Source organism: Scophthalmus maximus, chromosome 12 (genome assembly GCF_022379125.1).
Source record: "Scophthalmus maximus strain ysfricsl-2021 chromosome 12, ASM2237912v1, whole genome shotgun sequence".
Lineage (NCBI taxonomy): Eukaryota > Metazoa > Chordata > Actinopteri > Pleuronectiformes > Scophthalmidae > Scophthalmus > Scophthalmus maximus.
This window is the reverse complement of record NC_061526.1, coordinates 21,731,939-21,750,681: the sequence shown is the minus strand read 5'-3', so window position 1 is coordinate 21,750,681 and position 18,743 is coordinate 21,731,939. Positions and strand designations below refer to the sequence as shown.

The following is an 18,743-nucleotide window of genomic DNA, read 5'->3' as shown; positions in this document are numbered from 1 at the left end:
AACAACAAGTCTTTAAAGACTTGATGAAAAGCATTCGCTTTAGTATGTAGTTTTATATTTTAAATTAGAACAATATAGTTCTTTTATGTATTTCTGTTGATTGATGTCAACAAGTTAAACCTCCGTTCGCAGGCTCCATGACTCTCTTTCCATACTCGGTTTCTGCTGGATGATCTTTGTGTGTGGACAACATACTGTACTGTGAGGGCTGTTTTCTTCCTTTCTTTTTTTTGTAAAGACCTGAAATTGCAGCCTGGACCATCAGAGATGTACGTGATGTGCGTGCTGTCACACACATCCCGTCTCTGCGTCAAAGTCAATCAGTCAGTGTGCAGAAATGTGTTTAAGGGTCCTGTGACCCCAACTCTCACTGAAGTCACAGCAGCTCTCGCCTACTCACTTCAAAATCTTTATTCTGAGTGGAGTTCCTACAGAGGTAGAGAGTCTGTTCGCAGCGGCGAGGGAGGAAAAGGTCATGTCTCTCTCTCTCTCTCTCTCTCTCTCGCTCTATCTCTTTTCTTTTCCGCGTCTGCGCTGAGCCGCAGTGCCGGAGTCGGAGGATCAGACCTCGAGCTGCCACTCAAAGGAACGACAGCAGAAACTCATCGGAGCAAAGTGCCCCAGACGGAGGCCGTCTCTCAAAAGGACATTTAAGAAATCTGAGGGAGGATGGAACAGTTCACGCTCAGGTCAACGCGGCGGAGGAGTACGAGCTCCTGCCCGCGACAACCGAATCGTAAACTCCTCGTCAAAGTTGCTCCCCCAAAGTGCTGCACCCTTCCTGTCAGGCGCGCGGCAAACGGTCTTGTGTTTGCGGACGTACCCTCTCCAGCTCCTCCATCCTCTTCTCCAGACTCCCCTGAGCCGCGGCCGCTCCTCCCCCGTCTCTGGCGTGGCGGTTGTGCCGCTGCCGGCTGTTCCCGCCGGCCTCCTCCTCAGACCCTGCTCCCGCAGAGCTGTTGGGCAAAAGAAACACACACACACACACACACACACACACACACACACACACACACACACACACACACACACACACACACACACACACACACACACACACACACACACACACACACACACACACACACACACACACACACACACACACACACACACTTACTTTTTACACCTCGTACAACTGGAACAAACTCGAGGAGAAAATTCAAATTCATCACACGAAATGTTGGCCGTGACATTTATGTGGTGTGTTTTTTTTTCATTTTTCCACTATTCAAAGTGTTGAGCGTTTCGCTCTGAGGCCGTTTGAAGTTATGAATCACGGGCCCACATTATTAGACTTCAATGGGATGACACATCCATCATCAAAAGAGCAGGTGGGAATATGGTCGGTGCGCGCTCGCCCTTTCAATTAGGCCTGCATTATTAACGCCCCTCCCCGCTTTCATTCCGTCAATGGAGAAACGGGGGGCCGGGAGTGGTTCGCAGCTTCGGCTGCAATCGAGAGAAGAAAAAAACAAAACTACTTGCATAATACGTTAAATTCAAGCGCGCTGAAGAATGGCAACTTGTGTGCCAGTGTTGTTAAGAGGTTTCTGAAGGTTTTCCGCCCTGACTCCTGCTCACGTCCTCGCCGCTGAGGCGGCCGGAGCAGGAATATTCATGAGCAATTTGTTTTCTTACTGATCTTATTTCAACAATTATTGACGTGGGAGCTTGGAAGCAGTTTCTGGCTCTGTGTACCCCCCCCCCGTACTCCCCCTCTCCCCGGTAAGAACAGACTGTCCCTGGGAATGCATTGTTGGGGAGGCTGCACTGAGGCTGTCAGCAGTTTTCCTGCAGACAGGAAAGCTGCTGGCAAAGACAAAGGACAGATATAACTCCTTTGTGCCATCTGCACTCCTTTTTATTCAGAATCTGCCAAATGTGACGTTCCCATTATTAGACGGAGAACGTCTAGCTCCCGACTGGAGCGGCAGTTTCGTGGGCAATGTGAATATATAAACACAGGAAACTGTGCAGAAGTAACGTGCCGGTCCCCGGGCTCAACGCGTCCTGGACACCAGGAGACTCGGACACACTGATTACATCACCAGACGGGAGGGAAGGTCTTTCCTGGTGAATCTACTGAATTTGATAATTGAATAATAAAGAGAGCTCCGGTTTAAAATTTCCGGTTGTCTGGAAAATCGGGTCCAGACATTATTCGGATATGTGCCAATGAAGTAGGATGTTTCCTACATTGTACCTGGGATATTAATTTAGTTTAAGTTATGGAAGTCCTGGGTGACGTGGCTGCTAAATTTATTGTGTTTATTCGGCGACAGATTTCCAAGTACCGAATATATAAAACATAACCAAATGTGCTTTTTCGTTCAACTCTAACTAGCTTTAACTTTAAATGATTTGATGGAGGAATAACAACGTGAGACAGACATGATCTCTACGATGTAATCATCACCTCTCTCTGAGTTTTATCTATTTATCTCCATCCAGTCGTTTCTCACAAAAGGAGAGACGCAGTATTTTTCTGTGCGTTGACATTTAAACAACCAGCAGCTTATTTTCTCTGATTCTCACAGAGACCAACAGCGATCGAGAGGACATCCGTGAAACACTCTCCTTGGTGCTTCGCCTACACCGTTTCATTCGTCTCTCTCAATGTGGCTCTTCAAGGCTACTCTTCCTTTATCGGCATGAACGCACACACAAGAACACACACACACACACACACACACACACACACACACACACACACTGCAACTCCATCCGTGCATGCAATCTTGTTTTGAGAGATACATCCATTGTTGCACACACACACACACACACACACACACACACACACACACACACACACACACACACACACACACACACACACACACACACACACACACACACACACACACACACACACACACACACACACACACACACACACACACGGGGGAGCTCAGCAGGTGATGGAGCCAGAGTCTAAACATCAGCGGCCTCAATACTAAATATCACGCCGCGGCCCATTAGCGCCCTGTGGGGGGGAGGCGTGGGGGAGGGACAGGCTGAGCCAATCACACGCTCTTAGGGGCCTCAGCAGGAGGGAAGGAGGAAGCCAACGACAGCAGCAGCAGCAACCACAGGTACAACATCGTCGATCACAAACTCAAGTGTCGTTGTGGAATAAGTCACAGCAGAATCCTGACATCGCAATATATGGATCTGTGGATCTGGAGAACCGTTCTGCTTCTTGAATCTGGAGAACCGTTCTGCTTCTCGGATCTGGAGAACCGTTCTGCTTCTCGGCTTCACACCCAGAGGAAAGGTGTCGATTTTAGACGTATGACACGTTCAATATCAATAAGCAAAAGAGGAAACTTTTGGGAGACAAACAGAACATCAGCCATAAAGACCAAAATACCAGCGTTTGATTACTTTTGTTTTTAAAGCTTCCAGAGCGCTGCCGTTACACATGCCAGGTACAAGTGGGCCGCTCATCACAATGACTGACAAGTGCTGCAATTAGAAGTCGACAAACCGAGGAGTGGGAGGGCGAGACGGGAAGTCTGCTCCTCTGTGCCTTGAGATAAACAACCTGTGTGATGTCAGAGCTAAGTCCTGTGGTTCATGCTCAGTCATCCCAAAGCGACGCCATATTAAAATGCTAGATATCTGACTGGAATCTGGTGTGACACACGAGGGGCCCGGTTTGAATCCAGAGAGAGAGAAAGATGAGGCGACAGAAAGGTGTCCCGCTGATTTTCATCCCTAAGTGTCGAGTTGCTCCTCCCGGCCATCTTGTGCTGCCCGGCCCCCCCCTGGCAGGGGATCCGTCAAGCGGAGCCGGGGTCCGGCCGACGAGAGCGACGGCCGCGATTACACGGGGCCAGATTGGATGTCAGCAGGTGAGAACTCGGCTGCCGGCGTTGGCCTGCAGCTTCTCCGTTCGGTGGAAAATAAATAAACGATGGGTTGGACGGACACACACACACACACACACACACACACACACACACACACACACACACACACACACACACACACACACACACACACACACACACACACACACACACACACACACACTCGGAGGACGTGTGGTGTTGCAGGCGGCATTTTGAGAGTTGATTCAATAGGTTGAATGGTTTTCTTGTCTCGTCATCACCCAGTGATTCAGACATATACAAGGGAAATAATACAATGACTGTTTTTACTTATTGTGGTTTAAAAAAACAAAAAACAAAACAGTTTTTCCTCCAAAACATTGATCTTTCTGCAAGTTTTGGAATTTCAAAGTCCCTTATCAAATGTCAAACCTGTTTTGGGACTTCAGAGCGACAGCGATGCTGTTTTCATTTATTTAACAGCTTTCATTTCTTACACCCAGTCGGATTCCGGATAAAACCTCGAACTAGACCAAAATGTGTTTGCGGTAGATTACATTTCTCTCTTGGTCGATTAAATGACAAGTTCGTTTTTTGATTTTTTTTCAAAAATCCTATTAAACCAAAGTAATCGTCAGACTTCAAAGCTTTCAAAGCGAATGATTTGCTTTCAACAACCTCCGCATGCTAACTGCAGCGGAGCGATAGTCTCGACAAAGGGCGCGCGGTACCCAGACGGCGCCCGGTTCCGACCCAGTCGCCGCCCGTCATCCTGCCCGAGCCATGAAGGCATGAAAAGAGATGCATATGAATACATAACAATCAAGGGCGACGCAGCAGGAGAAAAGGCCCTCGGACCGCGTCAGGGAGAGAGACCTCCTCTCGTGACGAGCTGCCGTTTCTCATCCGGGCCTCCGTCCGTATAACTAGTGACGCCGCGGCCGATGAACTGAGTCTCACCTCTTGTGTCGGCCGCTCCCGCATCTCGGGGTGTCCTGGGAAGAGAAGAGAGAGAGGGACGGATGAGGAGGAATCAGACAGAAAAAAACAACGCCAGCCTTCAATTTCAAAGCGCCACCTCTTAAAACCTATCGCAGGCGGGCTTTAGGCATCATCCGTTGTGTTCGCGCGCACGGAATTCCATCGGCCGCATGAGAGACATTCATCAGGAGCAGCGATTTACAGGAAGGAGCCTGGAGGTCGCGTATGAACCTCAGTGAATCGCAGCCGCTGAGCTGATATATAGACGAGATGCTTTGTTGCATTTAATGGTTCTGCAGCAGGCCCACGTTGCCCCGAGTTGAGAAAGGCAATCTTGTTTTTTTTCGCAACACGGACGCGCACGTTTATCTTCTTTCCCCATTATTGTATGATCCGAAGGTTGTTTAGACGAGCACAGCTTTCCCCCCTCCCCCCAAAAAAACATCACCTACGGTAAAGTGGCGCTTCCCATCAGGGGGGGGGGGAATGAGGCGCGTGTGAGACGAATTCGAATCTCCTCTCTCCTAAGGTGGTGTGCACTGAAGGGGCCCCGGGTTTGATTGAGGAGCCTCGGCCCCGCTACGGTTCCATCAGTCGGAGCTCGGGGTTTGGCGGATGGAGGGAAACAACCGGCGCCCGTCTCTTGGCATGCACCAGCGTCTCGCGTCTCACCGCCGCGGCGTCCATTGACCTGCGGATGAAAATCCTGACCGGCGTCCGTCCCTGGATAGATTCACCGAGACGGTCGGCAGTGAGAGATCGGTGGGGTGACGCAGCGGCAGCGGATCCTCACCGGTGCATAAGGTCTGGTTCAAGCCACGCGTGGGTTCGAAAGGAAGTCGATGGCGATATTTCGTGGGATACTTCGTAGCAGCACTCTTTAAGAGACAGATTTAGTTCAATCTTTCTCCATAAACTGTCTCATCTGCAATCTGGTCGAAGGCAGATAGACGGCGCTGCCGAACACTCGCGGCGTTAAAAAAAATGCTGTCTATATGTAAATGTGCGTTTACCCTATCGCGTTCACAGTCTAGTGTAAATTGAATAAACCAACAGGATTCTTTGAACGTACGACTGACCAATGGGCACCTGGCGATGTGGAAAATATAATTATTGCTTCCACGTTTGCGCTGATAAATCTATATGGCTGGATCCGGCATGACCCCGAGTTTCATATGCCGAGGTGTCGGGGTGGCAGGACGAGGGTCGGCGGAGTGGATTGGTTATTCTCTGGGGGTCAAAACAACAATATGAGGTACGGTGGAGGCGATCGGCGGATGTGGTGAGGCCGCGCCACTCATCGTTTGGACTTCTACGATATGCGGAGGGGAAGCAGAAGAAGCAAGAATGACAAAAAATGGTTAGAACTAACGGGTTCAGTGTGCACCTCCCGTCTGGGATATATATATATATATATATATATATATATATATATATATATATATGAACGGTAAGTGAAATGAATGTGCGACCACTTCACTGCACACAACTTTATTCATCATGCTTGAGCTGCACACTGACAGCTCCCATGAGCCCCCGCTGCAGAGAATACACGACAAAACAAAACACTTTACCAGCAAATGTGCCTTTCTGTGCCTTTCTGTGCCTTTCTGTGTGTGTGTGTGTGTGTGTGTGTTCCGGTACCTTTTCCGAGTCACTTTGAATATGGGAGAGCAAACGGCATTCAAATGTCCTGCATGGACATTCACAGCACTTGAGAAAAATGTCTCTACGGCATGAAAGCGTCGTAGTCCACGAGCGGACGATCTTTGGCATTTCCTCCGTTTCCCTGTACAAAGCAGATAAAGCTCCTAATTGTACCGGAGGCGTTTCGGCAACATTCAAGAGGGAGCGCGGAGGTGCTCTTCAAATGAGATTGCACGACTGGCCTTTAGGAGACGCAGGCGGGTCGGAGACACGAGGCAGCGGAAACTAGTCCCCAGTATTTTGCCGCATTTGTTTTTTCCCCTCTTTGCTTGTCGCCGCAAATCTATTTTCCCGACGCGTTTGCCCCGGCAACAACCCACTACGTGCACCTCGCGGCCCTGTTGCTGAGGAGGAGCTGTTTGTCTGCGGTTGTCTCACGCGGCATTCTGATTAAGACGCGGAGCTCACCGAGCTCGTCCGAGCCGCGAGAGGAACGGAGGTCAAAATTAAATGGACTTTCCGCGCTCCCATGCAGAAACGAATCCAAGCTGCTTCATTTTAATAACTGTTATTAATGACTACAGTATCCTGTCAAAGTTAAATACTGGCGTGTTCGTGTCATCGGGATCACGACGAGGTGCGAACGTGACCCGACATTGTTTCCGGGCGACAAACTGAAAGAGACAAAAAGAATCGCCGCGTGGTGCGATGGCTGGGTGAACATTTTCCCTGCTCCGCACCAGGACGGAGAGGTGCAAATTAAAAAATGCAAATGAGGCCTGTTTTTAAAAAGCGCTTGATGGAGAATGTCGGCAGTGTGTGTGTGTGTGTGTGTGCGTGTGTTCTCCAGGTGAGACAGAGAGAGAGAGACAGACAGAGGTGAACAGAATTGAAAGCAGACGATCGCGAGGAATGTTCCGTGTGCCTCTGGATCACCGGAACAGGTTTCCTGAGGGAGGCGAGAGTCTGGAGCAAAAAGGGCCACGTGTACGCCGAGCGGCCCGGCGACGGGCCCACACGTGTCGGGTACGCGCGTCCCCGTCACATGCACACATGAGATATGCATAAAGACGGCATACATATCAAACAGGTTTACATGTATCCCCAGACGTCGCCAGAAAGATCTGATGAAACGCTTCGCTTCGTCCGAGATCCGCTCTGGAGTTCCCATTATGTCTAAGGAAGAGACACTGAGAAGAAGAAGTATCTATGAAAGCTCCAAATCATACGGCAACCACCCCCCCCCCCCCTGTGATAAATGTGGCCCCGAGACGAAGAGCACATTTTCGGGATGCTCCGTCTGTACAGATGACGGCTCCGTCGTAAATCCCCCGACCCCACTGGATCCACCCTGATGGTGTCCTGCGTATCGACATGTAAGAATGGAACCAGCCGGCATGAATGGACGGGTTCTGTTTCAAATCACCGGGGCATCTTCACAGAGACTTTCTTTCCTCCTGCCCCTCTGGGGCACATCTCCGCAGGTGCCGTCGCGATCTTCCTGTTGGCGCCGTGTTTGTGTCCATGCTTCACACACAAGCCTTCGCTCTCTCGTGTAAGCGAACGTATTCAAAACCCAGAACACAATAAGCCCACTGATGCACAAAAACCCGACTGGAACACGAGTCTGAGCTACATCCCACGTTAGCTGTCAGCAACGCAGCCATTTGGACTCATATTTATTCTGTTTCCCTCGCGTTTTCATATCGGCCGGATTATTTTCTTATTGAAAATTGACTGTGCGTGTTTTTTGGAAGAGAGTTTGATATTATACACACGATACGAACGTCTCATCCAAAATAAAAGAAATTCAGAGTCTCTCTCATTCCAGTCTGGGTTTCATTTCCGCTAATTGATTTATCGTCTGCAGAAGAAATAAAAACCAAAACTCCAGGACTTACTCTGAGAAACAGCAGCCGCATCTCTCGAGTGGCTTCGCTCTTTATTAAGTAAACACGGCGATACTCGCCGGGGCTCATTGCGCAGACATGAACAGTCTCCGGTTTCACAGTGTTGAGACGCAGACACCTTGAAACACAGAACAGATCCCAGCGCCGGAGGTTGATGGACGGAGCTCTTCGCTTCCGGGACCTGAGCTGCACGCGGCTGAGTGATGTGTGATGGGACGATGACGCCGCGTCGCGACTCTAGTAACGGCCAATGATCGTTATCGGTGTATCCTTTGATTATGTGTTTGGATTGCTCCGTCTATGCTTCTTTTCACAATCCAAAGATGTTTGACGCGCGGGGAGATGCCGTCGACGTTACATCACCGGAACTTTAACCTGGAGACTTGTACGGTTCCACATGGTCGAGTCGCTTTAACAGTATTTAAGTGTCGTCTCCGGCTTTTAACTCATTTTCCCAGTGATGATGAAACGCAAAGACACTCGGCTCTCCTCCCGGCGTCTCCCTGGGCAACAGTGCCTCTGCTTGGCGGCAGGGCCGCTCTGCTCGGGTGACGTGTTGGATATCAAACATCCGCATATGTGACAGGCGATATATAGACCGGGAAAACACAGGCACGACTCCCCGGACGCCGTGGGGCGGGAAGGCAGTTTCATCAGATCTAAACTAACGGATCTCGCTGCTGTCGCCTCTCACCATCAAGTGGTCCGCGGCAGCGTCGGCAGCCATGGCCTCGTTCTGGAAGGTGTTGGCCTGCACCAGCTCCTCCTCCCTGCGGTCCTTCTCCCCTGCGTCGTCGTCGTCCAGCTCGTCCAGGCTCTGAGGGAAGAAGACGTGGAAGAAAGAGAGGAATCGTTAGATCGGCTTTCGGGGCGCAGCTACAGCTGTCGCTATATGTTCACATGCACAGGAGAAAGGAGGCGGCTACAGTTCATGGTTTTACCACACGTGCAAAAACGCAGAAATCCTGTTTCACCAATCGACACAGACGACGATTTCCTTGTTTGATCCTACACATGGAATCCAGTAAAACACTGCTGGAGGCTCATAGTCAACCTAAAACACGACAGAGAAAATCAACCTTGCTGTGCTCAAATCCCTTGTTCAGATTTTTTATTTTCATATACACAGAAAAACCCAAGAGGGCCTCTGTCGCGTCGGTCCCCCCCCACCGACAGCCGCACGGTGACAGGCGAGGTCACTCCCACCACAACAACAGCAACGTTGACCTCTTAATGCTCTTAAGACGCGATCACGTTCCCTTCCGGGAATTCCCCGAGGAGCCGCAGCTCAAACAACCAGGAACCCACGCGCACCCGACGGGAGTCCGGCGAGGCCACAGGATGGCGCCTGCTCCGGGGGCCTTTTCACCTCCTGGGGACAGTCAGACGTGTGCAAACACACGGAGAAGCGGCGGCGAGATCTCGTTCAATTGTCAAGGCGTAGATCTTGCACGTTGCGCCTGGGGGGGGGGGGGAAACAACCCCTCCCGACCTCTGGGATTCTTCGCTTCACTGTGAAATGTGTGCCCGGTCCCAGCCTCCCTATTTGTGTGACGTCAGCGCAAACAGAGCCGACGGAGACGGACATTAAGGATGGATGGTCGGGTCGCGACGAGAGACAGAGATCGGGGGGGGGGGGGGGGGCGGCACAATGCAGACCAGTCTTTTCCCGCTTCACGCGACAGGGCGAACAAAAGTCGACAGGCCCTTTATCGCTAAAAATAGCCCCCGCCAGGTTCACGAGGAATGCGGCCGTTTCTTTTCGGCCTTTTCCTGCCAGGCGGTTTATCAGTCGTCCTCAGGGAGAACACTCCTTGTCGCCTCCCTCAGTGCTGAATGTAACTTCTCAATCTCCACCACGCACATACGGGGTGGCAGGAGAAGAACGGGAACAAGAAGCCCCGAAGTCGCTGTTTTTCGTTTACGCGAGAGAGGTTTTGATTTCCACAGTTTGTTCTGTTCTGGCACATGAAATGTTTCCCCCTGCAGCCCTGTGTGCGTGCGTGTGTGTGTGTGTGTGCGTGCGTGTGTGTGTGTGTGCGCGTGTCTGTGTGCGTGTGCGAGTGTGTGAGTGTGCCAATCTGACACGGCACCACTTCAGAATTTGGACAAAGCAATATGTGGGAAAAATAAAGGGAAGATGTTTTGAGTTATGTAAAAAAAGAAATGACATTAAACAGAAGTCCGTCTGTGTTAATACACCGAGTGTATCGTGCAGTGACTAACCCCCTCGGCTATGCACAGACTTGCTTCAAATGTGGAATTGGGAATCTGAAAGTTTATTTTGGATGCTCACGCAGCCCCACTTTGCCCTGTAGTATTCCAAATCGGTGTGTGCTCGCCTCTATTCCAACGAAATGGAGGGAAAGGAGGAACTCGGTGCAGCCATATAAGGTTCCTTTTTGCTCCTGCCATTATCAAAATGAGCCCCGTATGTTGTTTGGCCACGGAATAACGCCGATAAATGTGCGGACGGATGAACGAGCGACGCTTTGACTGATGGTGTCGACTTGAGCTGTTATTTCAGACGTGAACTCTGGAAAAATGTCTGCGGGATTGCTTCCGGACGTTTTCCAGGGGTTTTGCAGAACATTCTGTACATGCAGGAGGCAGGAGTTGACGACGACGCTCACTCGGAACATCCATCCATCCATCCATCCATCGGCTACTGCTTTATCCATTTAAGGGTCGCGGGGGGGCTGCAGCCAATCCCAGCTGACATTGGGCGAGAGGCGGAGTTCACCCTGGACAGGTCTCCAGCCTATCACAGGGCCACATACAGAGACGGACAACCATTCACTATCACATTCACACCTACGGACAATTCAGAGTCTCCAATGAACCTAACTCCATTCTGCATGTCTCTGGACTGTGGGAGGAAGCCGGAGAACCCGGAGAGAACCCACGCACACACGGGGAGAACATGCAAACTCCACACAGAAAGGCCCTGGTTGGTTTGAACCGGGACTCGAACCCAGAACCTTCTTGCTGTGAGTCAGAAACCACTACGCCACCGTGCAGCCTTTTCACATCGCGACCCTCCGGGGAAGTTGGTGAAAATGTCCCGACTTCAGTGCACGTCTGAAAGAAAAGAAAATGCAGCCAAAAGCCAATTCACATGACGACACTGACATTAATCTCAAGTGAGGATGACACAAGCAAAGTCCTAGGAGAATTAAAACAGAATCCTCCTCTGCTTCCTGTTTACAGAGTGTCAGGCCCTCAAAAGAGTGTTTACTTCATCTAAAACATGTCGAACGGCGTGTCCCTGGCAGCTCCGGCGTCAGGACCCGTGTCCGTCGACCTGCACGTACAGAGCCCAACCAGCTACATGTGGGGCGGCGGAGTGTTGCGGTTGGGAACTCTCAGACTCAAAGTCCTCTGCCAGAAAAGTCGAGTGCATCCGATGAGCTGCGGCCCCCTGCCGTCACGTACATCTTTCTTGGCTTCTGTCGAAGTGAGGCTGTCCGACGGTCAACTCTGAGGAGCCTGCGTTTGCGTGGGGGCGGTAAACCTGCAGCGTGTACGGAGGTCAAAGAAGTGATGAGCTGCCAAAACCTCGGTCTCATCCAAATGTTCAGCCGCAGGAAGAATATCGCAGGTCTTTATGATGCGAATGGGACAATTTGGCAAAGACAGGTGAATTAATAACCGACTTCTAAAACAAGGTATTACGTAAGACGTGATGTTCCTGGGGACGTTTCATCACTACTGTACAACATAACCTTGGCAGCAATAAAAGGGTGGATTTGGTAATAATCCTCCCAAACTCGCAGATGTCGAATGCCTTTAAATAAGACACGTGAGTCTTACGTAACACACAAAGCACATCATAATTTCATTTAAACCAGCCACAATGACTAAGCCCTTCTTTGTTTTTGTTTTTTTTCGATGAAGCTGCAGAAGAAGCAGAAGCCACCAGCCACCGTGGCCTCGACACCACCCACCGGTGCAGCCACGCAAACATCTACGGTAGGATTATGGGTCAGAATGTAGCCATTAATCAAAACCGTCTATTATCCATGACAGCAGGAGTCATTTCTGAAAGATTTGAGACGCATTTACAAAGCTTGAACTTTCCCCAGGAACTAGGAACCTTTGCAGAAACATTCCAGAGGATCTAGGAACCTTTTTGAAGGAACTTTCCGCTGCAGGGAACAGGGTCTAAATTAAGTTGCCGGATTTTGGGGAATATGCTTTGTTACTCATGCTCGTCTCTTCCGATCAACAGCAGCACAATTTTAGTCTCCTTCAGGTTTCCTGTTGTCGTAGTGTCGCTCGATTCGTCACCTTTCATCCTCTCAGCGATTCCAACACCAACGTACTGTACAACTGTGCCTCGTCATCCTGCCAGTGTCCAGTCCACTTAGTCCTCAGATTTATCTCCAAACAGGCAAAGGTCACCTCCGCCCGAGGCTCGCACTCATACAAGCCGGCTTAATGACTTGTGTGTATTAATCACCTGCCGGTCGCTGCAGCGCAGTGACTTCATTAAGGTGATCCATGAGAGAACGGGGACGCTGAGGCACACACGCTCACACCTACTGTCTCTTCAGTCAGTTCACCGCCGGCACAGACGGGGCACAGCGCCGCGCTCAGGCATGGCGGAGATCGGAGAGACGTGACACTTCGGAACGGCCAAGGTCAGTGCTCGGTCCGGGAGAGGTGTTCCCGACATCAGCAGGGAGCGGGAAACCATTTGACAGACTCCAAAATGTGTGAGTGGACCTTCACGGACCCGAGGCCAGAAAAATATGAAATTTATCCCGTCAACCTTCCACTGTCTGTCACCTACTGGTGAGCCTGAGCAACTCCACTCGACCTTTATTCAACCGGCCCGGCCTGTCGTTACAATGTACCAACATTCGCAGAAGGCAGAGGAAGAAAAACAGAAAAAGGCCATTAAAGTATACATCAGCAAACACTAAAGCTGTACGCTGTCAAGATTCACCAACATTCCAGTAAACGTCTGTGATCCCAGTGCGGTTGTAACTGTCCTTGTAAAAGAATTTGATTTATGCCCCAAGAAAGTTGCACAACGGCGTTGGTTTTGCAGGTTGTTTGGGGACGGAGTGGAGTGTAACGGCGTACGAATCACAGCGTGTATTGGCCACGATGCCCGGGGGGGGGGGGGGGGTTTATCAAGTGACAGCCTTGCACTTAAAAGTCAGCTCGACTCTCATTTTCACTCCGAGTGAGACATTTCATCGGCACCCGGACGGACCTCAAAAATGGGTTCCCTTAACGTGGAGGAGGGGAGTTTGCAGTAGAAAGCAAGGAAGAAGAAAAAAGGCTTTCAGTCAACAAACAACAGGGGTCTGGCTCTGGTTGTTGACCCAGAGATAGCAGCATCAGCATTCCTCTGGGCGTCTGGGATGGAGCCCGAGGCCCGAGGGGGCAGGCCAGACGGGCTCAGCGGGGCCGGGCACGGATGTGCGACGGCCCGCGTGAGCCTCGCTACATCTGTGGGAAACATCTCTCGGCTCGTTCGGAGTTTGCCAAACTTGTTCCCTGGTCTATAGCTTCCACAGCGGGTTGGAGCGGAGCGGGCGGTTTTTGAGCGGACTTGTAAAGAGAGCCTGGCTCTCAGTGTGTGTGTGCGTGCGTGTGTGTGTGTGTGTGTGTGTGTGTGTGTGTGTGTGTGTGTGTGTGTGTGTGAGTGTGTGTCGGGGTTGAGAGGACAGCACAGTATTTGAAGCTGCAGGGGGGCGTCACTTAAAAAAACACTCAGCTCAGAGATGACACACTCTGCAAAAAAAACCACAGCAGGCCGCCGTCAAAATATCAGGGATTCGTGCAGGATACTGCTGCACAATCTGACTCTAATTCTTAATAGTTTCACATATTAATATTGTCATTGGCTTGAATAATAGTTATAGTCCCACCAAACATGCCAACAGGGGAAGTTTAGGTTCCTTTGTTCCTCAATAATGCCGCTCATCTCCAGTGGCAAGTAGCCCCCAGCTGACCAACCACAATCCGTCTGGAATTTGGTTTTTCTCGGAGACCAGCTAATCTAGTCGGGGGGCTTCTCCTGGGGAAAGGTCATGTAGTGTGCGACCCCCCTGACTGTCAGTCAGTCTTGCAGACGTTTGAACTCCCCAGACGACCGCAGGACTTCCCGATCGGACGACAGGAAGTGGCGCCGTGTGAACTGCACAGCGATCACACGGCGACTTTGAAAGTCGCGTAGCGTGAACGTGGCCTCGCGTGAGCCCCCGCACACGGATGAACAACAGTGCAGTTTGTATTAGGGACCAGTGGGGAAAACCCTCCTCCCTCTTCAGCTTTAAATTGTACTCTACTGCAGCTTCCTGCTGGGCCACCTCTCGCTCTGTGTGTGTGTGTGTGTGTGTGTGTGTGTGTGTGTGTGTGTGTGTGTGTGTGTGTGTGTGTGTGTGTGTGTGTGTGTGTGTGTGTGTGTGTGTGTGTGTGTGTGTGTGTGTGTGTGTGTGTGTGTGTGTGTGTGTGTGTGAGCAAGCTGTTAAAAGCAACTACACCGCTGCCACTGTCTGAGCTTTACCCGAGCTGAATATGAATCCCCCGAATCAGCGCATCGATCTGAGACACACAGCAGCGCGTTGGCTCGGGTGCAAAGCAGTCGTTATCAGTCAGAGCCGGAATCCAGCGGCGGGCGATTTAATGAGAAGCATTCAAAGAATCAGGAGGCGGAGTCGCAGGTGAGCAACAGGTAATGAGCCAAACACAAACAAAAAGTGCACGGCGGTAAAAACATGGCTAATGGGACGACTTTGACTGATCACGTTTAACGCCGTGAAATTATTCGGCGCCGTGGAGAAATTGCGCAATTATAGTTTTCATAAATCATCAGCGATCGGTCGCCTCTGTGCACGGCAGATTGTTTGTTTGTTTGCGTAGCTGCAGGGGAAAAGGCCAAATCTGTTTTTTTCTCTCCAAATGACTTAAGAGGCCTCTCGTTATCCACAATTAGATCAGATTTTAGTAAACATGATATCAAGATTTTTGCGTGTGCATCCACGACATGTGAGGAGAGAAAAAACCTACAAAGTCAAAGGATCTAAATAAGGTCTGCCTGCTGTACCAGCGTGCAAAGAGTCCACATTCCGAAGTTTCAGGTCATAAATTCGGACTCAAGGTCTGTTTTGTGTTTTCCATTGGGTTCTTCCTCCAGGTATAAACACGGTCTTCCAGGGAAATGGACTGCAGGCCGAAAACTCCACCGTCTGCCTGCGCAGGACGTCTTTGCCTTTGTGTGTATTTGCTCAAGACCTCGTCCTCATAAACACGCCGCTGGGCCTCGCGTCTGCATGTGGCTCGAGCCTGTAGTTCAAGCCCCATCAGCGAGTCGGCTGTTTGCTCGCTCTGGTGTGTGTGTGTGTGTGTGTGTGTGTGTGTGTGTGTGTGTGCGTGTGAGACGGAGCGAAAGACGGAGGCACGACTTTCAAAGTTGAAATTGAATCGCAAGAGCGTTTCCTTTTTAATTCTTCTCAACCTTTTAAACGCTGCTCAAAGAAAGAAACATGTCATGTCCATAAATAAGTCAAATTCAGTTTTGGGGACATGCATATTATAAACTAGCATTTGAATGTGGGAATTATAATTATTAAGTGCTGCATTAAGCACATACAGTATAATAACATGGTGTATATTATTATCTTAATGAAGGGCCAGACCAGTGTTAATGCATCGACTACAAATCACAGACACTTAGCATCGGAACTGATCCTTTAGCAAAATGTATTCATGTTTTTTAAGAAACTGGTCCATCCATTTGGTTTCCATTTCTTCCATGAGCTATTAGTCGACATTTACAACCTGTTGGATTTGTGTTACATTACATTCATGTTTTGACTGTTTGACACTGTGATGGTAAATTCAGCTGCATCAACTAATTGCACAGGTATAAATGAAATTCAATCAATGGCTGCACGAAAATTAAGAGTAATATTCATCCGAATAAAACTAACAACTTAAAATGTTTGAAACGATGTAGCATGTTAAAACCGGCTCCTACGAGAGGGGACGTTTTGATGAATTTGGCATCATAAACGTCGCGATGTGTCCAAACTGATAACTGCTTTCTGCCTCTGCTCCGACAGGAGCTTCAGGCTTTCTTCCGAGAGAGTTGCGATAGTTTTCACATGTGCTGCGTCCCGACCACAGAGCGGGACGGCTGTAATTCCAGCCAGAGAGAGAGAGAGAGAGAGAGAGAGAGAGAGAGAGAGAGAGAGAGACGGCGGGCTGCGGGTGGCGATGGCTGCCAGAGCGATTATCCCGGCGGCCTCTCCAGAGTCCTGCGCTCCCATTAGTGAATCCTGCTCCTGCAAAACCAGCGCAGGGGGGGGTCCTGTGTTTTGTCTAACCCACCTAATCTTGTTTTTCGGCCCAGTGCTGGCATGCGCACTCCTTCTTCTCCCTTCCTGTCCCGGTGCGTGTGTTTTTCTGCACAAAGCCGCCGGTCCGACCGGGCGGCAGCATGACAGCGGCGGCTCCGGCACTGCCCTGATGTTTTCTATCTCACATCCCGTCGACCCCCGAAAACCGGGAAGGATTTAGAAAAACCGCACAATCGCACAAAGGAGAAAGGAGAGGAGACAAAAGGGCACAGGGGGAGCGTCCAACATCCAACATCCTGCTGCCGTAGCATTTTATTCTTCCTCCGCTGGTTCTTTCCCACATGCTGTCCGGCTTAAAGATTATCAATATCTTAAAAGACTCCACTCAAGGACAACGTGGGCTGTTTCAGCCACATCTCGTATTCCTACAAAACACAGACAAAGACTCTTCCGTAAAAACTTTTGATCAATATTTCAACTTCCTCTTTAAAAACCCCTGGTGTTTCTACTCCGGCAGTGACGCGGACGAACAGGACCACCGTCTTTCTCCAAACGCAGAGTGAATGACAGCGAATCTCTCTGGCCTTGGATCGGCCGACTACGACGTGACCCTTGACCCCCCCCCCGAGCTGCGGCCCGACAGCCTCCACCCTCTCCGTCTTCCCTTGGAATGTCTGGTATGTCCTCACGTGTTCCACCCGTCGCCGCCCGCAGTGGCGCGATGCCAAACCGGGCTGTTTCACATCTGCTGTCCAAGGGCCCGTTCTGCTATCTCACCCCACAGGGCCTCATGAATACGTCGGCCCCCGTTCTACCTCTCAACCTGGCACGGAGCCCCCCCCCCCCCCACCAACCAGACGAGAGCGCTATTGTGCCGGTGAGGTGTCCGTGCCATTTGCGGAGCAGCGATACGCGAGGAGCCGTAATCTGTCCTGCCTCTGTGCTGACTGCGTTCAGCGAATTGCGAGCGAGACGCTCGGAGAGAGCCAAGCGCTCATTCAGAGCCCCTGACAACTGTGGGACTATTCAGGTTTCACAGACCTATCGGAGGAGCCACAGACACGCCGGGGGGGGGGGGGGGGGGGGGGGGGGGGGGGGGGGGGGGTTGCTGCCCAGCGTCCTGCAGCAACAAATGTCTCACGAGTAAAATTCGAGAGATGAAATGATCCGCCGCACTTCAGAGCATCGACTGTGTGTTTCAAAAACTGGCCGCTGAGATGGAAAGAGCCATAATTGTCCCGTGTAATCACACCCTCGTAGTCCAGTATTCAAAAGATTTCTAATCAAAAGAGGAAGGACACGCGTGTCAAATGTTTGCTTTCAATAGTTCACTCTGAATAAGTGACTCGCCCTCACGGAAAACACAAACAAGCCAAAACAAAATTATGAATGTTTCACCAATTAACCATCAGGCAGAATAATCCCTCCCTCATTTTCAGTATTTTTATTGATCAGCACAACTAAGCCGAAGTTTGATTCATGGTTGTGTGTCGTTCTTTAATTTGAGCTTTGTCTGCATCCGTGTCAGTCGTGTGGTCTTTACGACTTCAACCTATCGCCTTCAAACCGTGGACATGTCTGAGAATACGCCAAGAACTGCACGAGGGATTTGACAAGTGCCGAATTACAGACTAGGAATCAATAAAATCATAATAAAAATGGCTGTGTGGAATGATAAAAGACTTTTAACTGAGGCGGCCCGTACCTGCGGAGTGAAAGTTTTATGAGGACACCTGTCGAGAGGACAGGAATGGGGAGGTCATTGTCAGTGTGTGTGTGTGTGTGTGTGTGTGTGTGTGTGTGTGTGTGTGTGTGTGTGTGTGTGTGTGTGTGTGTGTGTGTGTGTGCGCCAAGTGGCTGGGGAGCAGTAGCAGCCTGAGGGCACCTGATGGCAGTGCTTAACCGAGCTTTTCCCCCTGACCAGCACCTGAACAACACACACCTGGCAACCTGGCAACCTGGCAACCTGGCAACGAAAGGTTTTGTGTATTATGTCACATCCTGAGGAACGAAGCCGGGAGAGGATCAAAAACCTTGTTTTATCTAGAGCT

At 50.4% G+C, this 18,743-nt stretch overlaps 1 protein-coding gene across 3 annotated transcripts in view; it reads right to left on the bottom strand.

The window, feature by feature from the left end:
* Window positions 1-18,743, bottom strand: part of pawr (PRKC, apoptosis, WT1, regulator) — a 44,456-nt gene that overhangs the window by 4,900 nt on the left and 20,813 nt on the right. For all 3 annotated transcript variants that reach the window (XM_047336320.1, XM_035621054.2, XM_035621061.2), the window contains exons 3-5: window positions 9,069-9,191; window positions 4,797-4,831; window positions 824-956 (exon numbers count right to left, since the gene is read on the bottom strand). In XM_047336320.1, coding sequence (XP_047192276.1) covers window positions 824-956; window positions 4,797-4,831; window positions 9,069-9,191 — 291 coding nt within the window. The remainder of the gene's footprint in view (window positions 1-823; window positions 957-4,796; window positions 4,832-9,068; window positions 9,192-18,743) is intronic.